Consider the following 27,205-nt stretch of genomic DNA (forward strand, 5'->3'; position numbering starts at 1 on the left):
AGAAAAGTAAGGCCTGGATGGGGACAGAGGCATGGAATCCTAGCCTAAGACACCTCCAGGGCAGGAATGTGCCTCAGATAATAGTGATGAGGGTGACCACAGTGAAGTCACTATTGATGAGCTACTCTTTATCAAACCCACCCTGTATTTCTCACACCCACCCCATGAGTTGGGCACTATTATTATCCCCATTTTCCAAGTGAGAGAACTGAGGCTCAGACTAGTTAAGCAATTTGCTCAAGGTCACAGAGCTTGGGCACAGCAGAGTCAGAACTGGACTTGGGTGTGAATGTCTGGGGCCAGTGTTGTGCTTCTGTGTCTCCAACAGCTAGCAGCACTGCAGCACCAGCGGCCAGGCCAACTGTCTCGGGGCTCACCTGGTAGGTGACCTTGCCTGCATAGTGCTTGATAGTGAACTCAGGCAGCGGCATCTTGGGTTTGGAATAGAGTGGGTTGGCGCCATGATGGTAGTGGCACTTCTGTAGGAAGGTGTGGTCTGTAGCCTGGGGGCAATTTAGGGATCAGTGGGTGGGCAGGGGGCCTGGACACCCTGTTCTTGGCCTGGTAGCAACCTCACTATCCCCAACTGCTCCCAATTGAGCACCAGAGAGGAACAACTCACAGCTTCCCATGGCTGCCCATCTCCCTGGGTCAGAAGGCAAGTGCCTGAGCCAGGCACTGGAGGCCTAAGTGGTCCCTTGAAGATAGGTGTGGCTGAGTGAGCTCCTAACTGCCTCCCCTCCAGGCCAACTGCCTTTGCACTCTATTGATTTCACTGTCATTCCACCCTTGTGTTTTGCAATCAGGATTTGAGGCCCAATCCCAAGGTTACCTACTCCAGGAAACCTTCTGTGACTTTCCAGGCTGGTGCAGCCTGTCTTCTGAACACACATAGCTGCCCACCTGGCCTCAATCACCCCAGGATGTGAACAGTAGGTCGGGTGTCCCAACCCCCCACTGCCTTCCTCAGGCCAGAGCAGAGAGGAATGAAGGAGTCAGGGTGGGATGAGGACACGAGGCTGAGAGAGCTGTGACCTGACTAGGCTCACACAGTGCCTGCAGCTCACCTGGGGAAAGCAACACTGGTCGTCGAGGATTCGCAGGATGCCATAAGGTTTCAGTGAGATGAGGTTGATGCAGGGCTGGTTGTCAGCAAAGGTGATCTCCTGCCAGTCGATCTGCTCACGGATATACTCCTCCTGCAGGCAGTGGGCAGCAGGAGCTCAACCTCCCATCCCTGTCCAGGGTCCACCCACCCTACCCACCCTCCCTCCCAGGCTGAATCTAAAGGATTAATACCTCCCAGAACAGGGAACTCACCCCCTAATAAGGCAGCATGAACCAACTCAGGGTCCTGCTGCTCCTCTGCCTGGGACAGCCCAGTAGAGGAGAAGGACCCCCCAAGGGGACTCCTCTCTGAGCACAGCACCTCAGCACCTTTCCCTCCAGAACAGAGACCTTCCCATGGGCTGGCCCCCAGCTTAGAATGCCTTTCCCTCCGCTGTCTACTGATGTCAGAATTGCCCTTAAACAACCAGTATATCCTCATCTGTCTCCAAGGAGGTCCACTGGCCAGTCAAGACAGGGACAGGAGTATTAATGGGGCCCACACACCTGCTCCTCCTGGAAGACGATCTTGTTGAAAAGGTACTGAAGGTTCTCGTTTGCATAGTTAATACACAGCTGCTCAAAGCTGTTGAAGCTCAGGTCCTGCCAGGTGGATGGGGAGGCTGGGACTGGTCCTTCCTTGGCCACCAGCCTGTTTGCCCTGCTTTCCCTGGTGGCAACTTCAAAAAGCTGAAGCTCAACCACAGACCCTCAGCTCAGAACCCTCCATGGCTCCTGCTGCACCCAGGACAGAACCTGACAGGCAGTGGCTGATGGCCAAGGCTCCGGGGCCTTCTGCCTGGGTTCAAATTCTGGCTCAGCCACTTTCTAGCTACATAACCTTGAATAACAGCCTCATGCCTCAGTTTTCCCATCTGTAAAATGAGGATACTGACAGTACCTGCCTCACAGGTTTACTGTAAGGATGAAGTGAATTAACAAAGTGCTTTGAACAGCACCTGGCACATAACAGGTGCCACGTGAGTGCCTGTGATGGCCGCATCGTGTTCTTGCCCCATCCCTCGCCACTTCCTTTGCTGTGCACTGGCACAGTAGTCACCCCTCCCCCACACACGAAGTCCAGTCCCAGACCCCACGCCCCACCACCCCTCCCAGCCTTTGCATATTCTGTTCCCTGCACCTACAGTGCCTTTGCTGGGTCTTAGGAGTGTCTCGTCCTTATCCAGGAAGCCTTCCCCATTCCTGCCCAGGTGAACTAAAGGTGCCCACTGGAGCATATGGGCTTGTCAGAGTCTGCCCCCACTCCCACCTAGCCTCACCTGAAAGCTCCCCAAGGGCAGGGCCCTGGCTGGTCCTTTCTGGGCAGCTGGTATTGCCCAGCACAGAGCCTGGCCCGGAGGCCTTGGGAGTACTTGTGGTGAGTAAAGAAAATGAAAGGAGACAAGGGAGATGGTGACAGGGAGGGGTTCATGAAGGGAGGATGGCACCAGCTGCAGGCACAGAAAGGGATGGGAAGGGCAGCCCGAGACGCCTGAGGGAGGTGAGACCTTGCCTATGTCCCCCGCCCCTCAGCCTCCTACACGGCCCCACCTCGAAACCATAGATGTCCAGGATGGCGATGGACAGCGTGTCCTGCCGTGGGGATACCAGTGCGTTGACCCTGGTGATGAGCCAGCTGAACAGCAGTGCATACAAGACCTTGGCGATGGCATCCCTGAAGCAGAGGTGGTGCTAGTACGAGCAGGACACTGTGTGGGGTGCTGGGCCTCGGGGCTCAGGCAGGGCAGGGCGTGGCCTCACCTGGCATCCACAGCGCTCTCCACAGTTAGGGGCGTGAAGATCTTCTCTCGCATGGTCTCCTAAGGAAGGGCACAGCCCTTGAGTGACAGCAGGCTGGCCACTGCCTCCAGAAAGCCCCCAGGGGACTAGGGGAGTGGGAGCATGGGGGAAGGGAGGCTGGAGGAATATAGTGACTGTGCACACAGAGACTAGGCAGGACCACCCTCACCCCCACCCCAGCTCTGCCTGGTAATGTTGGTAGTGGTGGGGACTGCAGGTCTAATGGGGGAGACAGAGGCATCAGCAGATACAATGAGATCAACCCTGGGAAGGGGGAATGGGCCTAGGACTGTGAAAGACCAGATGAGGCACTGACCCGGCCAAAGATTAGGGATGGCTTCTTAGAGGAGGGGATACCTGGATAGGCTCTTAAAGGATGAGTAGGTGTGAAAAGAGGAAGAGCATTCCAGGTAGAGGAAATAGCCTATGCAACAGTCTGAGATTGGAATCTGAAATGTCTTTGGGGTCTGAAATTACTCCCCTCCATGCCTGACCCAGGGACAGAGAGAGCAGGAGAGAGGGAAAGGCTGCCCACGAAGGATCAGCACAAGGCAGCTCTGTCCAGGCCCTGGTAGAAAGCTTTGTTTGAAGGCCAGATGCCCACAGACTCACGGTCACTTTGAAGGTGATGGCCTTCTGCAGACCCTCAGGGGAGATCTGCAGCAGCTCTGCCACGGCCTGGATCTCCCGGGCACTCACCACTGAGGCCACCTCCTGTGCATCCATCTATGCAAAATACCAACAGGAATGTGCTTTGAACTAGATAAGCCGAATTTAAAGTTCAAATGAAAAACAGGGCTGGGCACTATGGCTCATGCCAATAATGCCAGCACTTTGGGAGGCCGAGGCGGGCGGATCAGCTGAGGCCAGGAGTTCAAGACCAGCCTGACCAACATGGAGAAACCCCATCTTTAATAAAAATACAAGGGCTGGGCGCGGTGGCTCAAGCCTGTAATCCCAGCACTTTGGGAGGCCGAGACGGGCGGATCACGAGGTCAGGAGATCGAGACCATCCTGGCTAACACGGTGAAACCCCGTCTCTACTAAAAAATACAAAAAAACTAGCCGGGCGAGGTGGCGGGCGCCTGTAGTTCCAGCTACTCAGGAGGCTGAGGCAGGAGAATGGCGTAAACCCGGGAGGCGGAGCTTGCAGTGAGCTGAGATCTGGCCACTGCACTCCAGCCTGGGTGACAGAGCGAGACTCCATCTCAAAACAAACAAACAAACAAACAATACAAAACTAGCCGGGCATAGTGACACATGCCTGTAATCCCAGCTACTCGGGAGGCTGAGACAGGAGAATCGCTTGACCTGGGAGGTGGAGGTTGCAGTGAGCCGAAATCGCGCCATTGCACTCTAGCCTGGGCAACAAGAGCGAAACTCTGTCTCAAAAAAAAAAAAAAAAAAAAGCCACACACGGTAGTGGGTGCCTGTGATCCCAGCTACTCGGGAGACTGAGGCAGGAGAATCGTTTGAACCCAGGAGGCGGAAATTGCAGTGAGCTCAGGCCGTGCCATTGCACTCCAGCCTGGGCAACAAGAGTAAAACTCCGTCTCAAAAAAATTAAAAAGTAAAAAACAGAAACAGGCTGGGCACGGTGGCTCATGTCTGTAATCCTAGCACTTTGGGAGGCTGAGGTGGGAGGATCGAATGAAGCAGGAGGTTCAAGACCAGCCCGGCAACATAGTGAGACCCTGTCTAAAAAATGTGCTGGACATGGGGGCCTAAACCTGTAGTCCCAGCTACTCAGGAGGCTGAAGCAGGAGGATCGCTTGGGCCTAGGAGGTTGAGACTGCAGTGAGCTATGACAGTGCCACTGTACTCCAGCCTGGGCCATAGAGTGAGACCCTGTCTCAAAAAATAAAAAGAAAAAAAAAAAAGCCGATTAAAAGAAAAAAAACAGTGTAGTCATAGACACAGTACATAAATAGATTAACAAAGCACAATAGAAAGTCTGGAATTAGACATAAATGTATGTATAAACTTAGCACGATAAAGATGTATTTTTCTTTCTTTTTTATATATAATTTTTTTTTTGTAGAGATGGGGCCTTGCTATGTTGCCTAGGCTGGTCTCGAGCTCCTGGGCTCAAGCAATCCACCTGCCTTGGCCTCCCAAAATGTTGGGATTACAGGCACGAGCCACCATACTCAGCTAATGAAGATGTATTTTTCAAATCAAGAGATTAGGACAATTGAGTAAACATCTGGAAAAAAAAGTTGGATTCCTACGTCACACCTTACTAGGGTAAATTTGGATGGATCAAAGATTTACATGTTTTTTAAAACTCACAAAATCCGGCCGGGCGCGGTGGCTCAAGCCTGTAATCCCAGCACTTTGGGAGGCCGAGACGGGCGGATCACGAGGTCAGGAGATCGAGACCATCCTGGCTAACATAGTGAAACCTCGTCTCTACTAAAAATACAAAAAACTAGCCAGGCGAGGTGGCGGGCGCCTGTAGTCCCAGCTACTCGGGAGGCTGAGGCAGGAGAATGGCGTGAACCCGGGAGGCAGAGCCTGCAGTGAGCTGAGATCCGGCCACTGTACTCCAGCCCAGGCGACAGAGCCAGACGCCGTCTCAAAAAAAAAAAAAAAAAAAAAAACTCACAAAATCCATAAAAGGTCTTAGAAAAAGTTATGGAAAAAGGCTGTTATAATTTTAGGAAGTTTCTCTAAAAATGAAAAGAAGTTTAAAATTTCAAATGTAAAATTTAAATATACTAGAAAAGATTGATAAATGAACTACCTAAAAATAATTTTAAAACAATTTGCATAAAAAACCCAATAGGCCGGGCTTGGTGACTCACGGCTCTAATCCCAGCACTTTGGGAGGCCGAGGTGGGCGGATCACAAGGTCAAGAGATCAAGACCATCCTGGCCAACATGGTGAAACCCCATCTTTACTAAAAATACAAAACTTAGCTGGGTGTGGTAGTCCCACCTGTAGTCCCAGCTACTCAGGAGGTTGAGGTAGGAGAATCGCTTGAACCTGGGAGGCGGAGGTTGCAGTGAGCCGAGATCGCACCACTGCACTCCAGCCTGGCGACAGAGTGAGAATCCATCTCAAAGAAAAAATAAATACATAAAAATAAATAAAATAAAATAAAATAAAATAAACACCAAAGGGCTGGGCGCGGTGGCTCACGCCTATAATCCCAGCATTTTGGGAGGCCAAGGTGAGTGGATCGTTTCAGGTCAGGAGTTCAAGACCAGCCTGGCCAACATGGTGAAACCCCATCTCTACTAAAAATACAAAAATTAGTGGGGTGGTAGCGACACGTGCCTATAATCCCAGCTAGTTGGCAGGCTGAGGCAGGAGAATCACTTGAGCCTGGGAGGCGGAGGTTGCAGTGAGCCAAGACTGCGCCACTGCACTCCAGCCTGGGTGACAGAGTGAGACTCCTCCCCACCAAAAAAAAAAAAAAAAACACCAAAAAACATTGTAAGCAAAGTTAAAACATAAATGACAAACTGGAAGATATATGTGCAATTCATGTCAGAGACAAAAGGCTGATTTCCTTAATACATATAAGGAGGAAAAAGATGAACAACCCCAAAGGAAAAGGAAAAAAAACAGGAACAAGTGATGTGTGAATAGTGTAATCTGAAAGGGAAACAGAGAAGGCCTTGGAAAAGACGGCCAAGTCCAGAGGGTGCGGGCCCCATGGCAGGCTGTGGTGTTCCCTCACCTCATACTTCTCAAAGTAGACGTTGCCCAGGTGCAGGATGGAGGCCAGGATACGGAAGATGCTGTCCTGGTCCTCGCTGCTGAAGCCCAGCACCTCCATGGCAGCCAGGAGTCGGCGAAAGTCATCTGCATCGCTCTTTCCTGCTATCTCACAGTTCCCACCCTGCGTGAGGGCAGAGGCTGAGGATCAGGGAGCTTGGGTGGGGCTGGGGAGCCCTCCAGGTCCTGCTCTGCCCTGACCAGCAGTGTGGCCTGAGCTGGTCACTCAAGCTCTCTTTCCACTCTCATGGGCACGGAGGCTCTGAGCAGGGCAGAGGACAGGGTTCATAGATTCTAAGTGCAATGTGTGGCAGGGGTTGTCACCTGTTGACCTTTGTAGCTGCCCAGTGATAATAATGAAAAGAGTAGTCAGTGTTTACTGAGCATGTACTGCATGCCAGGCCCTGTGTTAAGCTCTTTACATGCATTTCCTCATCTAAGCCTTACTACATCCCTGCAAAGTGATACTATGTTGTCCCCATTTTACAGGTGAGGAAACTGAGTCACAGAGAGGGGAAGTGTAGTATCTCTAGACTGGTAGGTTCTGTTCCGGGTTCCAGATTAATGAAGTCAGGTAGGCCTTTTCTGCTTCTACTTTGGACCCAGAAGACTCCTGGTCCCCCTCACTGCGACGAGATGTCTTAAATCCAAACTCACTCTCCCCAAATCTCCATCACCTTCACACTCCATCACTCACAACTCAGCTCCCTTAGCCCACCCGGGGGTGTTAGGGTGGGAGGACCAGGGCTGGGGGCCTTCAGATGCCTGCTGGCACTCACCTGGTTCAGATAGTAGTAGGTCTCAGCCTCTTGCAGGCTAAAGGCCTGCCGGAGCTGGGCAGGCAACCCGGCCAGCAACTCATAGAAGATGTGGTAATTCCTCTCGTTTTTGGCCTGTAGAGAGGGTAGGTGGGCACAGAGAAGGGAACCACCTACCTAGGTGACCCCCAGGCACACATACAAGCCCAAGCCTGCCCACAAATGCACATGCACACAGCAGGCTGCAAATGAGAACAGACGCCTCTGTGATGGTTGGGGCTCCCAGCCTGGAGCCAGCTGCCGGTGAGGGCAGAAGCAGAGGTGCCCTGGTATGACTGAAGGTTGAGAGCGTTCTGGTGAGATTTTAGTTGGTTAGGAGAAATAAGAGAAAAGGGACTCTTCTTCTCTTATGTGTACCGGCCACACACACCTACATACATATGTGTCCATAGACCACATGTGCACACACAGAGCTTCTTGATGGCTGAGCACTTCCTGTGCACCAAGCCCTGTCCTAGGCCCCTGGGACACAGCGGGGAACAAGGCAGAGAGAACCCTCTGTCCTGATGGAGCCCACCCGCTAGCTAGGGAGATAGACATCAGCAAATCACTGGTTAAAACATAAAATTTGGCAGGCACGGTGGCTCACGCCTGAATCCCAGCACTTGGGGAGGCTGAGACAGGCGGATCATGAGGTCAGGAGATCGAGACCATCCTGGCTAACATGGTGAAACCCCGTCTCTACTAAAAATACAAAAAAAAAATTAGCTGGGTGTGGTGGTGGGTGCCTGTAGTTCCAGCTACTCAGGAGGCTGAGGCAGGAGAATGGCGTGAACCCGGGAGGCAGAGCTTGCAGTGAGCCGAGATGGCGCCATTGCACTCCAGCCTGGGCGACAGAGCAAGACTCCGTCTCAAAAAAAAAAACATAAAATATGGCCGGGTGCGGTGTAATCCCAGCGGTGGCTCACGCCTGTAATCCCAGCACTTTGGGAGGCCAAGGTGGGCAGATCACGAGGTCAGGAGATCGAGGCCATCCTGGCTAGCATGGTGAAACCCCATGTCTACTAAAAATACAAAAAATTAGCCAGGCGTGGTGGTGGACACCTGTAGTCCCAGCTACTCGGGAGGCTGAGGCAGGAGAATGGCGTGAATCTAGGAGGCCGAGGTTGCAGTGAGCCAAGATTGTGCCACTGCACTCCAGCCTGGGTGACAGAGTGAGACTCCGTCTCCGAAGAAACAAACAAAAACAAAAACAAAAAAAAGTAAGTACACTGGAGAGAAATAAAGCAGTGGATGTGGGGGTTCTGATGGGATGGAGTGGTGCTGCGTTTTTAAATGGGGAGCTTCCTGAGTGGCTGAAATTGTAGGGGAGACTTGGAGGAGGTGAGGGGTTTGGCCAAGCAGGCACCTGAGGGATAAGTGCTCCTGAGGGAAGGAACAGAAGGTGCAGAGGCCCTGGCAGAAGCGTGCCTGTGTATTGTGGGGCAGGGAGGAGCCACTGTGGCTGGAGGAGGGTCGGGGAGGGGAGGTCTCAGGCTCACATGTACACATGTACGCATGTATTCATACATTAATTTCACATCTACCCAGCCCCACCAGGGGCCAGGCTCTGAGTATCTGTACCTCCCACCCCCACCCTGCCCATCACACAGGCCTGGGAGGGGCTGGCCCACCTGAAACACGATCCTGGATTTCTCAAGCAGATACTGGGAGGTTATGGCACCGGAGATCACGCCCCTGGGGTGGGGAGAACAGTCAGCTCTCAGTGGGGGTAGGAGGGCTGGTGTTGGCTCCGAGGGGCTGTGGCGGGACATGGAAGACACTGCAAAGCTTTTGGGAGGCCCTCCACTGTCCCAACTCACCCTTCCAGAAAGATTTCCATGAACTTCCCAAAGCGGCTGGAGTTGTCGTTCCTGACGGTTTTGGCATTACCGAAGGACTCCAAGAGGGGTGTTGCCTCCAGGATCTGGACTCCAGAAGGAGATGTGGGAATTGAGGGGCCAGGCACTGTTGTGGGGGCCTGGGTGGGGGTCTTAGCTGGGGACACCCAGACACAGGCCTCCCCAAGGACCTCCCTTTATGAGGGGTGACCGGAGGTGGGCTCCTTAGAGAATCCTGAGGTCTCTCCAGTGTCCCCCAGGGTCCCCCACCCCATGCTGCCCAATTCCCACACAGCAAGTCCCATGCTTTCCCTCTCCCAGTCTTCCAGCCTCCATGGTCCCCCACGGCAGCCCCTGACCACAAGCCCCAGCCCAGCCCAGGACAGGCCTTTGGATGTCCCTTCCTGCCTGTCCCTCCACCCACACAGGAGCAGGCACATCCACACACATTTTCCCGGACACACACACCACACACACACACACACACACACAGAGTACCTTTATCTTCAAGAGCGCCCAGGAGGGAGGACAAAGAGAGAGACAAGAACAGAATGGAGTCACTAGCAGGACCCACCACCTCTCTCTCCAGGAGACTAGGAGCCTCAGACCAGGCAGGGACTAGCAAAAACCTGTGAGGCTCAGAGACCCCAGGGGTCTAGGCTTAGGGACTGCCATTGGGTCTCCAAGGTATGAAAATATGCTGAATCTGCCTTCCAAACGGCTCTGGGGATGTCCTCTTCTCCCCTCCCCCATGGCTACTACCAGCCAAGGATCCCTGAACCTCCGCCCTGGCCTTCCTCACTGTTCTCTGACACCCAGGCCCACTCCTGCCTCTGACCATTGGCATATCCTGTTCCCTCTGCTTAGACGCCACTGCTCCCATGCACCTGCATGCCCCCCCAACCTCACCTCTCACAGGAAGGCCACTAGAATTCTCTCCCTGGTAGCCCTTAGCCCCACTGGCAAACTCTCTATTTTCTTGGGTATTGTCTGTCTCCCCACTAGACTGTCAAATCCTACAGGCACAGATCTCTGAGTCCCCAGCATCTAAACGGACCTGGTGCTTAGTAGGCCCTCAAATAATATCTGCTAAAAGGATGGAAAAAGGAATAGCATCGGCCCGGCATGGTGGCTCACGCCTGTAATTCCAGGACTTTGGGAGACTGAGGTGGGCGGATCACGAGGCCAGGAGATGGAGACCATCCTGACCAACATGGTGAAACTCTGTCTCTACTAAAAATACAAACAATTAGCTGGGCGTGGTGGTGCCCGCCTGTAGTCCCAGCTACTTGGGAGGCTGAGGCAGGAGAATTGCTCGAACCCGGGAGGCAGAGGTTGCAGTGAGCCAAGACTGCACCACTGCACTCCAGCCTGGCGACAGAGCGAGACTGTCTAAAACAAAAATAAAAACAGAACAAAACCAAACAAAAACAACAAAAAAGGAATAGCATCTCATGGGCAGAGCTGCCTAAAGGTGACCATGGCTGATCGCAAGCTCCCACCTATTTAAGCACCTACTGTGTGCCAGACACATTGCCCTGATAATGCCATTGTTAACAATCCCATGAGGTAGGTACTAATATCACCCCTGTATTGCAGATTAGGAAACTGAAGCTTAAAGAGAGGTGAAATGACATGCCCAGGGACTCCAGAATCCACTCGAGTGATGAGCATGGGCCTAGTGTGTACATGGCACCTTCTTTAGCTGAGGCACTTCCTCAGGATAATCTTTTAGGAAATAAGCAAAGGAGGTCCAGTCACCACAGAAACAATACCTGTAATTTTGGGGATGGGGCCAGTTCCTTCCATCTGTCCCATTTAGTCCAGGAAATACTGCACCCATTGTATAAAGGAGTAAACTGAGGTCCAGAGAGGGATGGGGACTGGCCTGTGATTGTTCAATGAGTCAAGGTCTGCCCGGGCTTTCCTGTGTACTATCCCTTAGTCTGGGAAGCCCTTGAGGACAGGCTGGCTGCTTCTCTGTTCCTGGTGCCCAGCATACAGCAGGGCAGAAAGCCAGCGGATGGAGTGGGTGCACACCGGAGGGGTGGAACCTGTGGTCCAGGCCTCAGTCAGTCAGGGCAGAGCATTCCCCATGCTACATGATTGGTTTCAGTGAGGACATATGACCAAAACTTGCCCAGTGAGACGGAGCTCTGAATGTTTCATTTCTGAAATATTGGGAGGGTTGATCATTATGGTGCCAGCTTCCTGACCAATGGGAGACAGGTTGAGGATGATGCCCATACATGGGGGAGGGTGGAGCCAAGACAACAGACATTGTTTAAGATTCTGGATCTAGCCATGCCTAAAACTGACCCTAGAACTGGACTGTTTGATTATCTGAGGAGAGGAGAGCCATGTCTAGGAAAGGAGCCCCATGGTCATCACAGCTGGCAGGTCTGTCCTCACACATTCTGTGTACCTGGCACACAGAAACTCCCAGACTCAGCCACATCCACAGCTCCATCCGTCCTCCCTGACAGCTCTTTGCCATGGACTGCAAATCCAAGCTCCTGCACAACTTCACTCCTCCCTTCTTAGGCCTCAGTGTTCCCATCTATAAATGCACGCAAATATACCTGCCTCCCACGGTTGCCATAAAGCTCTGGTGTGACAATAACTGAAGGAACCCAGCACTGTGCCTGGCCACAGGAGGTGCACAAGGTACACTTATTTCTTTCCCTGCCTACCTAGCTAGTTATGCCACAATTCTGACCTGAAAGGTTTTGAAAACTCTGCTTGGAGCAAGGAATGATCTGTTTGGTCATCAGAAGGCCTGAACTGGGATGGGAGAGCCTGGCAGGCCAAGGCAGGCATCAGAGGGGCCCAGGCCAGACTGGAACCTGACGGCAAAGCCTGAGCAGCCCCCACCTATGTCCCCAGGATCACCTTGCTACTAGGTTCACCACTGGCTAGGACATTGTGGTCATGTGCAAACCTTTGTGGGCCCCAGGGTTGGGGAAGTCTGGGTCTGTGGTTCTGGAGTCTGAGCCGGCAGGCCAGCCCCGCCTTCTCCTGAGCTCCAGGCTGGCGGTGCATCCATCACCTCTCTGCCATCTCTGTGCACATGCCTAGCAGACACCTCTTCTCAACAAACCTGCCCCTCCTCCACTGCCCAGCCTGCCTCTGTGCTGCCTATGGCTCAGAGCGAATGTCTGGGGTCACCCTCCGACAGTTCTCCCTCTCACACCCCAGTCTGTCTTCTATAGGCTGCTGGCTGGCTTTGACCTGTGCCTGGACCCAACCTGCTTGCACCTCAGGGCCTTTGCAGGCGCTCCTCCCTCGCCTCTTCACTGTTCCCCTAGACATTCCCAGAGCCCACTCTCTTGTCTTCTCTGTACAGCCTACTCTGACCACCACACTTATGATTGCAACCCCCAACACTCCCCACCCTTCTCTCCACTTTTTTCCTCCGCAACTCACCATCTACCCTTTCACATACATATAATTTACTTGTATATGTGTATATATATTTTTCTTCCCGCCTCCGCCACTAGAATAAAGTTCCCATGAGGGTGTGAACATTTGCCTGAGTTGCCGCTACTCCTCCCCAGTGCCTAGCCTGGGCCTTGCACACAGTAGGTCTTCAGTAGATCTTTACTGAGGGAATGGATGGGGTTCTACCATTCTCAGGCTCAGAGAGCTTAGCACTGTCTTTGTCAGCAAAGTTCCAATCCTGCAGACTCTGGCTTGGCATCTACTGCCTAACCCACACTCAGGCCTGCCCTGCTTCTTGATAGCTGGGAGCTGCATAGCTTCTGAGTATGAGAATATGGTGGCCCCAGGGCCATGACCAGGAAGGTGAGGCCAGGTGGGAGAGATGGGATGACTCCCCTTCCCTATGTGGTCTCCACTCTGAACTGGACCTGGAGGGCTGGAACCAGGAGCTGCCACGGAAGCATAGGCAGGCACACCCCTGGGACGGGTGGCAGAAAAAGCAGCCCTGGGCAAGGCCCCCTTCTGGAACTCAGCCTCCCCATCTTTCTAGTAGGCCAAGGAGCCTTGCCTCTTGGGGGGTACATGAGGTGTGCTTATCAAAGGGTGCTCAACCTAGGGTCCTGGGGAGACAAGTAGACTCACCTGCTGCATGACATCCCGTTTCTGGTTCATGGCGGCCAGGTAGCGCAGAATCAGCTTAGTGGCCTCAGTTTTGCCAGAGCCGCTCTCTCCACTGACCGAGCAAAGGGGCAGAGTGAGTTCCAACCTTTCACTGCCTCTTCTGGTGCACCCTGACCCCCATCATGAAGCAAGAGGATATGTTCAGCAGGCCAACCCAGAGGTATGAGGCAATCTTCCAAGTTCCCACAGCAGTTCTGGACAGATGCAGGCCTGCTACCTAAGGTCCCCCATTTATCCCCCACGTAAAGGCAGCCCGCTCACCTGATGATTATGCACTGGTTCTGTTTGGCATCGAGCATTTTGGCGAAGGCGAGATTTGCAATAGCAAAGAGGTGCCTGGGGAGAAAGGTCATTGGAGCCGGCCCCTGCCTCTAAGCTCCCAAACCTCCCAGGGATTGGGCAGGGAGCATCCGTATCCAGTCAAACAGTCAATCCGGCCCACCCCTCAACCTGTTGGGGGAATGCTCCCACCCCCATCCTGGTCTGAACCACAGTGCCCTCCAACCTGTGGCTGTGGCCCTACCTGGGGTGAGACTGTCAGATTGAGTAGGTGGGCTGCCTTTCCCCATTTACCTCTGACTCATGGCTGGAGTGCAGCTGAGATCCAGGCTGGCACAGCAGGGGAAAGAGGGGCCCAAGAGACTTCAGGGCAGCCCCCCCCCGCCCCCGAGACACTCACGGGGGATTCTCTCCCAGGGCCCGTCCATTGTACTGCTGCACCTGCTCCGGCCCATAGATTCCAAACATTTGGTATGGGTTCACCGACACCAGGATGCTCCCGATGTATGTCTGCTGGCCAGACGGTGGCCTCAGCGTCATGGCTCCTTGCAGACCTGTGTCCCTCCTTCCCCTACGCTGGAAGCCTGGCTCTCTGTTTCCATCCAGACAGATATCTGGCTGCCTGGACTCAGGATTCCCATCTAGAGCCCTCTACCAGCTTGCGGGGCTATGTGCTCTAACAGTGGAATCTCAGGCATTGCAGCAGGCTGAGCTCAGAGGAGTCTGGAGTGAGTAAAACCCCACAGCCACGATCGTGGGTGGGCTCCTGCCTACTTCATTTGTTCATAGCTGGACCCAGGCTCCAGGAACTTTTGGCTCCTGTTGAGGGCAAACCTCCACTGCCTGGAGTGGGTAGTTGGGGAACTCAGGGGATCCTGATGTGGCCAGAGCCCTTCCGGGTGTCCTTGTCTTCCACACTGGCTCTGGGCCCCTGGCCCTCTGTTCTGTCATTCTCAGGTCAGAGGCTCCCCTCCAACCCCTCTGACCATCCCCACTCTGGGGTCCAGGTCTATGGATTCTAGGACTCTGGAAGTTCTATCTGTCAGGTCCCGGGTGGTGGGGGTGTCGCGTATTTCTGGATTCTCTGTCTCCAGCTTTCTGCCTCTGGCATCCACCATTCTAAGACTGTGTTTTAAGACTTCAGATTTTAGTTCTAGGCTCTGGCATTCTATGCTGAAATGACAGAAACTCAGAGTTCAAACCAGAGGCCACAGGGGCTAGGGCCCACAAGAGAAATCTGTGCATCCCACCCGGCCCCAGGAGGCAGCTGCCTTCCTGACCTAGGCCCAGGGCAGGGCCAGCCCTAGGTCTTACGTAGATGAGGTTCCGTTCAAATCTAATCTTGAGGTTGGACAGCACAGTGGTTTCCTGGAGGTCTCTAGAAGGGCACAGAGAGAAGCCGTCAGCGCCCCCAGGGCTGGTTCTGGCCTGAGTCTCCCTCCCTGACTCAGTGCAGTGCCTTGATCAGATAGGCCTGAGTTCAAGTCCTGTTTCTGACACCAACCAGTTAGGAGACCTTGGGCAAATTACTTCACCTGTCTGTGCCTGTTTCTTCATTTGTCCAGTGGGTATGATAATCATTGTACCTACTTCATTGGGGGTTTGGGGGACACTCTTATGTAATCACCATGATTAGATAATGATGCTGACCAACGCGGCCCTCTTGTTTTGAGCACCTCCAATGTACCGGCATCCTCACCACAGCCATCCCACTCCCATTTTGTGGATGAGAAACTGAGGCTCAGAGAAGCAAAGCGATTTGTCCAAGGTCTGCCAGCTAGTGAGTGGTGGGGCTAGGATTTGAACCAAAGTCCATCTAACTCACAAAGCACACCACATTTAGCCTTTGTGACACTTCATGACTGAGGCTCTGAAAATGTCCTGGGAGGTAAGAGGCAACTGCAGGAGGAGCCGCTCTGGTTGGGAGGGTGGGGACCCCATGGTGACACCGTGCTGACCCCGCCAGCCCTGCCCACTCACTCCAGCTGTGTCATGTCCTCCACACCATCCTCCCTGTGCTGCTCGCGGAACCGCACAGATGGCAGGTTTCGGATGGAGTGCATCTGTGTGAGAGAGAGGCTGTGCCTGCAGTTTGAAGGGCGTCCCCCGCCCCCACTGGCCCCTGGCTTGGTCATACCTGGGGCCTGCTACCATTGTTGGGGAGGGAACCCCAAGGCCAGGTGGGTCCTGCAAGTCTCCTCATTACAGAATGCTGTGGCCCCCGGAACCTGCATGCAACCCTCACACATGAGACACACGCATGCCCTCAGTGCCCAGGCAGGCACTCCCATGAGCTCCTAAGTGTCCTGCCCTGGGGGGTGAGCAAAGGCATGAGCAGGTACATGGGTGCATGTGCCAGCTCCCTCCCAACTGCAGCTGTCCCAGCACCAGCAGACCCCACGTGTTGGTTTGTGTGACAACTCAAAAGGACACTTGTGACCTGATGCATGGAGCCTCCAGGAGGGCAGAGATGGAGACTGTCTTAGCACCACACCCCCATGCTTATCCCGGGGAAAACGTGTAGAGACCTGCATATGAACCCATGCTCAATGGCATTTACAGCTCATACAACTCCCAGGCACACAGGTGTTCTTGTAGGCCTGTGGGCACACATGCAGGCCTGTGGGGCCTGGCTAGAGGCACATAGTGTGCAGGCACATACTCTACCTGTCCACTTGGCACATACATCTGGGTGCACAGCTGGGTCCCTCCCTACCCTGGGGGTCTGGAGAATGGAAGTCCTGATGCCATCTTTGGGCTGCAGGGTCTCCTCTCTGCACATGGGCAGCGGGTGGGCAAACAACCCTGACCCCCAGGGATGCCACATCTGCTCAGACCTCATACACCAGCTTTCGTCATTTGGCCATGGTATACAAGCGCACACATGCTCAGGCATGCAGGCCTGCGCAGGATCCACACAACTGGGAGCACACACATGTGCACCCTCAGCCTCTCCAATCCCAGTGGCACCCTGAGCAGGTGAGGAAAGAGGACACCAGGAGGGAGCCCTGCATGCCTGTCGCTGGGCTGCTAAGTAGGGCACAGCGAGTATCACCTTTTCTGCCCTGGCCTCTAGCCCACCCATCTGCCCACGTGCTTGCCAGCAGCCTCAGACCCTGAATAATTCAGCCACTCACGTATTCCAGGGTGAGCAGGGCCCAGGCATCCTTGCCCGTCACCCCTAGGCGCCCTGCGCACCTCTCCCGCAATGCTGCAGCCCACACGGCACGGGGCACCCGCCGCCGGGGCCAGGGCCCCCCCAGCAGCCAGGCTGCCCCAGTTGCCATTGTTGGGCCCGGCTGGCTGCCCGCTCCGCTGGGCACAGTCTGCAGAGGCTGAGACGCACCTGCCGCCCCTGCTTGCCCCGCCCACCACCCCGGCATCCCGGGAGAGGCTCCGGTGACCACGCACCCTGGCCAAGGGCCACCCAGCATCAGGCTCGAGTTCCACCTTGAGTGTGGCAGGCAGGCATGGGCTGGGCACCCCTCAGAAGGGCTGCCTACCCTGTACCCCACATGGGGTTCCAGAAGGACTCCTGGTTCAGTTTTCCCTCTGTGCAATGAGGAGGCTGGAGGGTTGGATCCTGAGCCCCTCACCCTGACCTATTCCAGAATCCTGCAGCCCAGGGGACTTCAAAGGGCAGCAAAAACCTTGAGGAAAGAGGAGGCTCTAATTTGGGGCAGGGTCAGTAGAAGATAGGAGGAACCGCACAGACCTGGATGTGCGGTGGAACAGGATGGATAGGCATGCCTTGCAGTTTCACATCTGGTTTGGCTAAAATATCTGAGGGGAAGTTAGGGCCAGACCTGTCATCCAGATTGGATCAGGGCAGGGCTGCCCAGGACCCAGGCTGAGATGAACAAAGATCCTTCCCCAGAGCGACCTGGAAGCCGTTTCCCACGTCTCTGTCCTGTGCCTGCCTGTGCTGGGTATCCCCTTGTTCAACCCTCCAGAGGTTCTGGGAGGTGCAGGCTGTTCTCCCCAACTTATAGACCCAGAGACTGAGTCCCCAGCAGGCAGCCGCTCTCCAAGATTGCACAGAGCTCCTCAGGCTGTCTCTCTTGCCCTGTTTCCTAGGCCAGAACCCTCAAACCCTCCCTGTAATCTGTGCCCCCATACCTTGTTCCGCCAGCTTGGGGGGCCGACCTTCTCCCAGGAGCCCTTAAGGGACAGGCAGGCGGCTCCAGGGCCCAGGTGACAGGACTGGGGGTGGGCGTGTTCTCGTGGCCTGGGTCCATAGGCATCTGCCCGAAGCCAGAGGCAGGACCAGCGAAGACCCCAGGCTCTTGGCTTGGGGTCCTGGGTTGGCTGGACTCGAGGCTTCAGGGCTGCAGGCCCAACTCGCTGGAAAGAGCTCAGTTTCTGCACACGAGGCATGACCACAGCAAAACGCCCAGGGGCTGCCTGGTGCCGCTCACCCCCCTTGGGCAGGGGCTCTGGGGCCAAGGGGGCTGCGGTTTGGGGCAGTGTCCCCCAGCGGTGCCATGGTGGCCACGTGGCCCTGGTCTGCTCACGCGCAGCCAGTGGGTATGAGAGGCTGGGCCTTAATGTCTTTTGCTCTGGGAGGACATCCTTGGGAGGTGTGACATCCTTGGGAGGTGTTGGGATTGGAGGCTTGGTCTCTGCTGGCAGCTGGGGGTCTCCCAGGGTGGCCTCTTCTTCAGGCTTCTCAGGGGTTGGGCCAGCTGATTTGGTGAGCTGTCCAGGACCCGGCTCATGGTGTCTGCCCAGGAAGACCCTGGTCATATCAGCAGCTGCATCCTCAGGCTGGAGGGTGGTGGATGGCACAGGGCCTACGTGCTGGAGAAAGGGGTTTTCCGGCACAGGGGGTGGCCTGGAAAAGCCTCGGCGGCTGCCTGCACCTCCTGGCCAGGGGGAGGGTGGACGTTGGGTGGGAGGCATGTCCACGTCCCAGAGGGGGGCCAGCGGGGGCACCGTCCAGGGCACCTCTGAGTCCTCGGCTTCTCGCAGGCTTTCCCGGTGCTCCAGGGGCGCCCGCCGGGCCCCGGCTCCCGCCCCGGGCGATCGGTGGAAGGGCGGGCGCACTCGCGGCTTCACAGCCCGAGTGGGTGGCTCGCTGAGGCGCCGCCACGTGTGCGGGAGGTGCGAGGGCAGATTCAGGGAGCGGCGCCGCGGGCTGTGGCCCAGCCCCGGGGGCGGCGAGGGCGGCCTGGGTGAGCCCGGCAGCGGCGAGCGGGGTGGGCCCAGGCGCCCCGCGGCTCTTCGTGGGGCTGGGGACTCCTGCAGCGAGCGGGGCCGGCGGGCCGGGGGCGGGAAGGGCGGCTGGAAGGGGCCGGCGCGCAAGGACAGCTGAGGCGACGGAGGCGCCAAGGGTGAGCGGTAGCCGGGGCCCGGCAGGCTCCTCAGCGAGGGCTGGGGCGAGGCCAGTGGTGACCAGGCTCGCCTCCGCGACGCCCGTGGGGAGGCCCCGGGGAAGCCGAAGGCCGCCCCTCGCCCGCGAGAGTCCCTGAACGAGGGTCGGGGCCCGGGAAAGGCCAGTAGGTCGGGGGGCATCTCCGGACTCACGGCAGGGGGCTCCACGAAGGCCCACCAGCTGGCCTGCGGCGCCGGGGGCACATGCGCTGGGGCGGCCCAGGGCGGCGGGTGGCGGCGGAGGGAGCCGTAGGGCGAGGCCGGCCGGGGCAGGCCCGGAGCACCGGGGAGAGGGGCGGCGCAGGCGGGGACCCGGGGCTGGGGGTCCGCGGGGGCACGGGCGGGGACAGGAGCGCGCTCCAGTGGGAGACCGTCCTGGGCGCGGGCGCGGGAGGGCGGCGCGCGTCGTTGCGGCTGCGAGCGCGTGGCTGGGCCCTCCTCAGCACGATGGGCGTGCTGGGCCGCTCCGGGTCCATGCCAGCCAGCTTGTAGCCGAAGCGTTTGTAGGCCGCCTCCCTGACCGCGGGGCCGCCCGCCCGGGCCTTCTGGCTGCCCCTGAGCCGCGGGATGGGCTTCTTTTCCGACAGCGTCTTCTTGAGGAACCGCGCCAGCGAGGTGGCAGGGCGAGGAGTGGGGCGGCCAAACTCGGGGCCGAAGCCCAGGCCCCGGTGGGCGCCGAAGGCCGACAGCGCGCGCTGGAGGTTGCGCTGGCGCGGCGTGAGGAAGCCCCAGAAAGGGTGGCCGTAGGGCACAGCGGGCACCGGGGGCGGCTCCTCCTCGTCCTCTTCTTCGTCCGCATCCCCTAAGGGCAGAGGAATATCCAGAGAGGGTGGCAGGGGCACCTCCAGCTTCTCCTTCCCAAACAGCTTCACCTGGGGTCGCGGGAAGAGGCGGAACTTGCGGATGAGGGACAGCTTGGACCTGGCGGGCTTGTCCATGCCTTGCTGCTCGAAGAAGGCGGCGCTGGGCAGGCGGAAAGAGGTCCCCTGACGCTCCCCGCCCGCGTCCTCCGGCTCCTCCAGCTCGGCGATGTCATCCATGGGGTGGGCATACGGGTTGCGGGGCGACAGGATGGGAGGTGGTACCCAGGGGTACACAAAGGCCGAGGTCGACTCCTCTGGGTAAAAATAGGTCACCTCGGGAGGGTAGATGGCCTCGTCCCCACCGCCATAGACGCCTTCGACATACGGGACGGTGTAGGGGACCCCGTAGGGATCAAAGTAGGGTACATCGTAGGGAGTGTGGTACGGGAGGTCATAGGGCGGGTATGGCACGTCGTACGGTGCATAGGGATCCAGGTAGTAGCCATATGGGTGCGCCTCACCCTCGTACCCATCGTGGTAGCTGTAAGGAGACGAGTACCCCGACGGGGGTGCATATGGGGGTTCGTAATCGTCGTAGCCATAGCCGTAGCTGTAGGTGTACCCTGGATCAAAGGGGCCACCATAATAGTCAGGGTGGTAGTAGTCGTAGGGGTCCTCGGGCAGGTACCCATAGTAGTGGTCACTGTAGGGTGGCCAAGCCGGGCTGTAGGGGCCGAGGCCCGCCAGGTAGGGTTCCTGCTCCTCGTAGCGGTGGAGTGACTGCCGGTCATAGTAGTCGTCGCCATCGCGGTGATAGTCATAATACTCGCCCAGGTCCTGGAAACCCTCAAGCCCGTACAGCGACTTACGGGAACCCGAGTGATGGAACGGGGGGGGCTCGTCCTCGGAGGGCAGGAAGCCCAGGGGCTCGCCTGACGCGTAGATGCTGCGGCTGCGGGGGAACCTCCGGAGCCGGCCCCCGGGCCGCAGGATCTCGGCACCGGACGGGAAGGCGAGTTTGCGGGAGCCCATGCAAGAGCTCGAGCGCTGCAGCCAGGCGTCCACCGTGCCCTGCTCGCTGCCCGACTCCTCGGCCTTCTTGAGGAGGAACTTTTTTGTGAGCCAGTTGATGGCGGTGGACGCCTTGCTGAGCGACCGGGCGCGCGGCCGAAGGCGGCCGTAGCCACGGCGGCCTGGGAAGCGGATCACCATGAAGGACGGTTTCTTGCCCTTCATCGCCCGCTTCTTCTTGCCCATGCGCATCTGCGTCATGAGCTTCGACGTGGACTTGAGCACTGTGCGGGCCTTCTTCTTGCGCTTGGTCTTCTGGGGGCCGGTGTGGAGGCCCCAGAAGAAGGCCGAGGCGCTGCGGAACTGGCCCTTCTTGGAGATCTTGGGTGTGCGGTCGCGGAAGCCCATGAAGAGCCGCGATGTCCCCTTCAGGCTCCGTTTGGGCTTCTCCGGCTCTGGTGCCTTCTTCCCCTTCTTCCCTTTCTTGGCTTTCTTCTCATCATCTTCCTCCTTCGCCATGGTGGCTGCCTGCTCTCTACCGGGCCTGGGGCCGGTGTCACGGGCTCAGGGACTTGGAGACACAGGGACCTGCTCGGTCTCCTGCCCGCGGCTGGACACGCGGCCTCCTCGGGCTGGGAGCAGACTGGACTGGTCCCGGATGGCGTGGGGAGGGCTGAGCCAGGATTCCGGGAGGGCGGATCCATAATTCATCTCCTCTAGAGCGCCTTGGGTTTCACCCTAGAGCAGTGGTGGAAAGTGTGTGGGTGTTGTTTACCGGGATGGGGAAGGCTGCCTATGAGGCCTGTGCTGGGGAAGACTTTCTTGCCTCGGAGTTGTCATGGCAACATCAGTGCTCATCCTGGTCAGGCCCTTCCTAGGCCACAGCTGGCTCAACCCCCTGAAGGGAGCCCTTGGGTCATTTCGGCTTCACAGACAAAGACATTGAGCCACAGAGATGGAATGCCACCTGCCCTAAATCACCAGCACACCTGCACTAGACTAGAAGTGGAGCCAGGGTGGGATGGTCAAAGCCCACCAAGTCATCTTGGAGAAGTTTGAATGCTCTAGGTCCTGGGCAAGGGAGGAGGGGAATGGGCAGAGCAGGTGCTGGGCTGCGGTCAGTGTAATGGTAGCTGGCTGGCTCTCAGGAGCTGAATAATACATGGGATGGGGAGCCAGGCTGCTGGCTCAGAAGGCAGGGCAAGGAGTGGTGTTTCAGTGGAACTCCACTTGTGTGTGTGTATGTAGCGGGGTAGAGAGGCAGAAATGGAGGGTGGGTCAGGCCTGACTCTGACCCTAGGCTCTGTCACTGACTGGCTATGTGGGTCCAGGAAAGCCCTTGTCCTCTCTGGGCCTCAGTTTCCTCTGAAGAATGGGAGTGATAAGCTATGCTCTGTCTCCTTCACCAAAAGGAAGCAAGACCTGATGGAGCTGCTGGGTAACTGGAGATGCCTCCTGCTGGCTCCTGTCTGGGGTCCCTGCCTAGCCCTGTCCTCTCCTCTTACTTTCTGCCCTGGCTGGGTAGGCTATGGCCATATGTTTCCTGCCTTCTCTGGGCATAGCTGATTGCTTCATATGGCCTGACCTAAGACTGCATGTCCAAAGTTTGGTTGGTGGCCAGTCTAACTCACTTTTGAGAACCTGCACTAAAAGAGGTTTGCAGTGGAAAAAACTGGGCAGGCCAGCGGGGGTAGGGAGTGGCAGCTCTGAGACCTGAAGCCTCAGAACCAGCTCTCCTCCTCCTTTTCCTCCTCCCCCTTCTCAAGATGGACCTCAGTTAACATCAAGCTCCCTACTTACTGAACTCTGCTTCAGTCTTTTGGTCCCAGAGCTAATTCTTTGGTTGTTTAAGGTTTAGCATAGGCAACCCCAGAGCAGCAAGGTTCTGGCCCTGGTTCTGCCACTTGCCAGCTCCACGCCCTCAGATCAGTGGCTTCAGAGCCTCAGCGTGCTCAGCTGTGAAACAGGGACAGGGAGGAGCCTTCCCAGGCAAGTGGCAGGAGCAGAGAGGGGACCATGCAGCAGGGGAGGTCTCCCCCTGTCTGCCTCTTCCCCCTGTTCACTTTCTCGGCTCTTCACTTTCTTCTTCTTCCTGCTCCTCCTCCCCAAGATTCACCTGGAGACAGTCAGTGCCCAGCCACTCAGAGAAGTTGCACCAGGGGCTGTTGGTGCCTGATGCAGGCAGTCTCACAGGGATGGGGAATAGGGCTTGATGGAAACCAGATAAATTGGATGGAGGGCTTTTGGGGCAAGTTAGGGGATATGTGCAGGAAGTGGGCCTCTTGCAGAGCAGGAGTTTGAGGGGCTGCCCACTCTCCCTTCTTTTTTTGGGCAGTGGCTCTTGTCCGCTTGAGGAAAAATGGACAGGGGAGATGTTCCTTCTTTCTTCTTTTTTGAGACAGAGTCTCGCTCTGTTGCCCAGGCTGGAGGGCAGTGGTACAATCTTGGCTCACTGCAAACTCCACCTCCCGGGTTCAAGCAATTCTTGTGCCTCAGTCTCCCAAATATCTGGAATTACAGGTATGTGCCACCACGCCTGGCAAATTTTTGTATTTTTAGTAGAGACAGGTTTTGCCATGTTGGCCGGGATGGTCTCAAACTCCTGACCTCAGATGATCCACCGACCTCAGCCTCCCAAAAAGCTAAGATTACAGATGTGAGCCACGGCTCCCAGCTAAGACATTCTTTCTGAGCCCAGATATACCAACACCTGCCCCAGCTCCTCTTGGAGCCAGTTTCCAGAGTGAGGCCCCAGTCAGGTGTGTGGCACAATGGTCACAGCAGGTCTGTGAGATATGAACTATTAGTATCTCTATTCTCCAGATGAGGAAACTCAGACTCAAAAGGTGAAGGGACTTGCTCGAGGCCATCTGGCTTGGGAAGGCAGAACCCAGGCCTGGCCGGGTTCAGCATTACCTCCCTTACTAGGCCCTCCTGCCCACTGAGCTCCTGGGTAATCACTGGGCTTGCAGTGGCTTAGGACACTGGGCAGAGCCAGGAGCATAGTCGAGCTGATCCCATAACCTGCTCCTGCCTGGAGGGGGAGGGCCCTGACCAAGCCACTGGGCAAACCAGGGCCTCCAAAAGGCACCAACACCTCTCCAGTGCTTGCCCACAGCTATCCCAACCTGGATTCCTCAGTCAGCCTGGCCCCTTTCCCTAAGGGTCCTGTAGCCAGCATTTACTCACTCACCCATTCATTCAAAAGCCTCTGTGGGAAGTGTGCTGCATATTAGGCACCGTCTAAGTGCTGGGGACACAGCTGTGAACAAAACTGAGAAAAACCCTGCCCTCATGCAGTTACCAAATGCGGGTGGAGGGAGAGCCAATAAACATGGAAAATCAGTAACAGATAATGGGGCACAAGTGCTGTGAAGGGGACAGCAAGAAGTGGGGGTGTGACATTAAACAGGAAGTCAGGGAAGGCCTAGTGACTATGGGGCCATGGAGAGACCCTGTGGGCAGTGCACAGTCCCAAGCAGGTGGAGGAGCAGTCAGACCAGGTGGCTGGAGGGCAGCAGGGGTGCACTGGGTGGTGAGGTCAGAGTTCAGGGGCACACGCGCAGGGCCTGTGGGCCACAATGAGGGCTTGGTTTCGACTGCCAGTGAGGCAGGAGCCGTGGGAGGAGGGTTTTGGCAGAGAAGGGATGGAATTCGACCTCAGTCTTTTTTTTTTTTTTTTTTTTTTTTGAGACAGAGTCTCGTGTTGCTCAGGCTGGAGTGTGATGGTACGATCTTGGCACAGCAACTGCCTCCCAGGTTTAAGCAATTCTCCTGCCTCAGCTTCCCAAGAAACTGGGATTACAGGCACACATCACCACACCGGCTAATTTTGTATTTTTAGTAGAGACAGGGTTTCACCACGTTGGCCAGGCTGGTTTCGAACTCCTGACCTCAGGTGATCTTCCTGCCTTGACTTCCCAAAGTGTTGGGATTACATCCGTGAGCCACCAAGCCTGGCCTCGACCTCAGTCTTGGTAGGAGCCTCTACTGCTGCGGGAAAAGCAGCTGCAGGAGTGAGGGTGAAGGCAGGGAGGCCAGCGTGGAAGTTTCCATGGAGGTCCTCCTGCACCAGGCTGCCAGCTGTTAAGGTGTGGAGAAGTGGTAGGATGCTGGGGACATGTGGCAGGTAGGGCTGACAGGATTTGATGATGGGGATGGGGGAGGGTGCAGGAATGGCTCCCAGGTTTCCTCACTGAACAGCAGGGAGAATGGAGAGGCCGTCAGGTCATTGGCCAGGATGAGGAAGGCTGCAGGCAGAGCAAGTTGAGGAGGTAGGGCCCAGGAGTCAGCTTTGGGCACTGGGCACTGCTAGGGGGCCATCACAGCCATCAGGGCTGGTGACATCAGTTAGGGAGTCATCGGCATCTAGATGGCATTGAAGCCACAGCTCTGGAGGATGACACCAGGGAATGAGTACAGAGGGAAGAGAGGTCACGGGATGAGCCACAGGGCTGCAGTGCTTAGGAGCCAAGGAGGCAGTGAGTGAGCACCACGAAGCCAGCGAGAGGAGGAGGTGGAGGCCCAGGAGGGAGTGGGATCCTGGGGGCTGCGCAGGAGGGCGGGACTGCTATGACAGATGGGCACATGGCCCATGTTAGTCAAGAATGGAGAGCTGACTAATGGATGCAGCTCCTTAGAACTCCAGGGATGACTGTGACAAGCGTGGTCCCAGTACAGTGGTGGGGGCGAGGGAAGTTACACCTAATGGAAGAGGTTTCAAGAAAGACAGGACCAGGGCCGGGTGTCGTGGCTCATGCCTGTAATCCCAGCACTTTGGGAGGCCAAGGCGGGTGGATCCTATGAGGTCAAGAGTTCGAGACCAGCCTGACCAACATGGTGAAACCTCGTTTCTACTAAAAATACAAAAATTAGCTGGGCATGGTGGTGCATGCCTGTAATCCCAGCTGCTCGAGAGGCTGAGGCAGGAGAATCGCTTGAACCTGGGAGGCGGAGGTTGCAGTAAGCCAAGATCAAGCCATTGCCCAGAGCAAAAACTCCGTCTCAAAAAAAAGAAAAAAAGAAAGACAGGACTGCGGTGGTCACAAGGCGGGCCCACTTGTGAGCATACTAAAACCACAGGATTGTACACTTTGGTGGGTGAATTGTATGGAGGGCAGACTATATGTTGACTGTTTTAAAAAAGAAAAAGGACAAGAGGGAGGGAGGGAAGGAAGGAAGCAAGTAATCCACCCCTGGGGATGTCTCTTACATGTCCTTATGGGTAAGGATGCACAAACAGAGCTGCTTGTTGCCGCAGTACACCGCAACGCATTCCAGGATGGAACATAGCACAGCTATAACAAGGAATATGGACGATCTCTGTGTCCTGATAGGGAGCGATCTCCAGGACCTGCTAGTGTAGGAAGCAGGCTGCAGAACAGCCTGTTGACTACAGCGTTTACTGAGGCCTTTCTATAGGGAGGGAGAGAGACAGAGAGAGAGTGTGTGTGTGTGTGTGTGTCAGGGGAGGTGGGTGGTAAGAATATAAGTTTGTATTCTTGTGTTTGATTTTTTTTTTTTTTTTGAGACAGTCTCACTCCGCCAACCAGGCTGGAGAGCAGTGGTGCAATCTCAGCTCACTGCAACCTCCACCACCTGGGCCTCAGCTTCCTGAGTAGCTGGAATTACAGGCATGCACCACTATGCCTGACTAATTTTTGTATTTTTAGTAGAGACAGAGTTTTGCCATGTTGGCCAGGCTGGTCTTGAACTCCTGACCTCAAGTGATCTGCCCATCTCATCCTCCCAAAGTGCTGGGATTAAAGGCATGAGTCACCATGCTCAGCTTGTATTTGCTTTTTTTATTTCCATATTAGAAGTACTGTAGCCGGATGCAGTGGCTCATGCCTGGGCACTTTGAGAGGCTGAGATGGGAGGAGCCCAGGAGTTTGAAACCAGCCTAGGCAATATAATGAGACCCTGTCCCTAAAAAACAAACAAACCAAAAAATTAGCAGGGAGTGGTGGCAGGCACCTGTAGGCCTAGCTACTCAGGAGGCTGAAGTGGGAGGATCGCTTGAGCCAGGATTTTGAGGCTGCAGTAAGCCATGATCATACCACTGCACTCCAGCCTCTGACACAGAGCAAGACTCTGTGTCAAAACAAACAAAAGAAATACAGCACCAGGTGTCGCGGCTCACGCTTGTAATCCTAGCACTTTGGGAGGCCGAGGTGGGCTGATTGCCTGAACTCAGGAGTTAGAGACCAGCCTGGGCAACATGGTGCAATCACGTCTCTACTAAAATACAAAAAATTAGCTGGGTGTGGCAGTGTGCGCCTGTAGTCCTAGCTACTCTGGAGGCTGAGGCAGGAGAATTTCTTGAACCCAGGAGGTGGAGGTTGC

General features: G+C 56.1%; 1 protein-coding gene across 1 annotated transcript in view; it reads right to left on the bottom strand.

The window, feature by feature from the left end:
* Positions 1-21,379, bottom strand: part of MYO15A (myosin XVA) — a 64,212-nt gene extending 42,833 nt beyond the window's left edge. Inside the window, 17 exon segments of the mRNA XM_033196432.1 lie at positions 378-503; positions 1,068-1,199; positions 1,615-1,710; positions 2,659-2,782; positions 2,869-2,927; positions 3,520-3,633; positions 6,597-6,758; positions 7,414-7,527; positions 9,066-9,129; positions 9,255-9,363; positions 13,352-13,446; positions 13,656-13,730; positions 14,074-14,183; positions 14,988-15,051; positions 15,654-15,736; positions 17,793-19,324; positions 19,327-21,379. Coding sequence (XP_033052323.1) covers positions 378-503; positions 1,068-1,199; positions 1,615-1,710; positions 2,659-2,782; positions 2,869-2,927; positions 3,520-3,633; positions 6,597-6,758; positions 7,414-7,527; positions 9,066-9,129; positions 9,255-9,363; positions 13,352-13,446; positions 13,656-13,730; positions 14,074-14,183; positions 14,988-15,051; positions 15,654-15,736; positions 17,793-19,324; positions 19,327-21,379 — 5,112 coding nt within the window.
* Positions 21,380-27,205: the final 5,826 nt, after the last annotated feature.

Source organism: Trachypithecus francoisi, unplaced genomic scaffold (assembly GCF_009764315.1).
Source record: "Trachypithecus francoisi isolate TF-2019V2 unplaced genomic scaffold, Tfra_2.0 Contig01665, whole genome shotgun sequence".
Taxonomy (NCBI): domain Eukaryota; kingdom Metazoa; phylum Chordata; class Mammalia; order Primates; family Cercopithecidae; genus Trachypithecus; species Trachypithecus francoisi.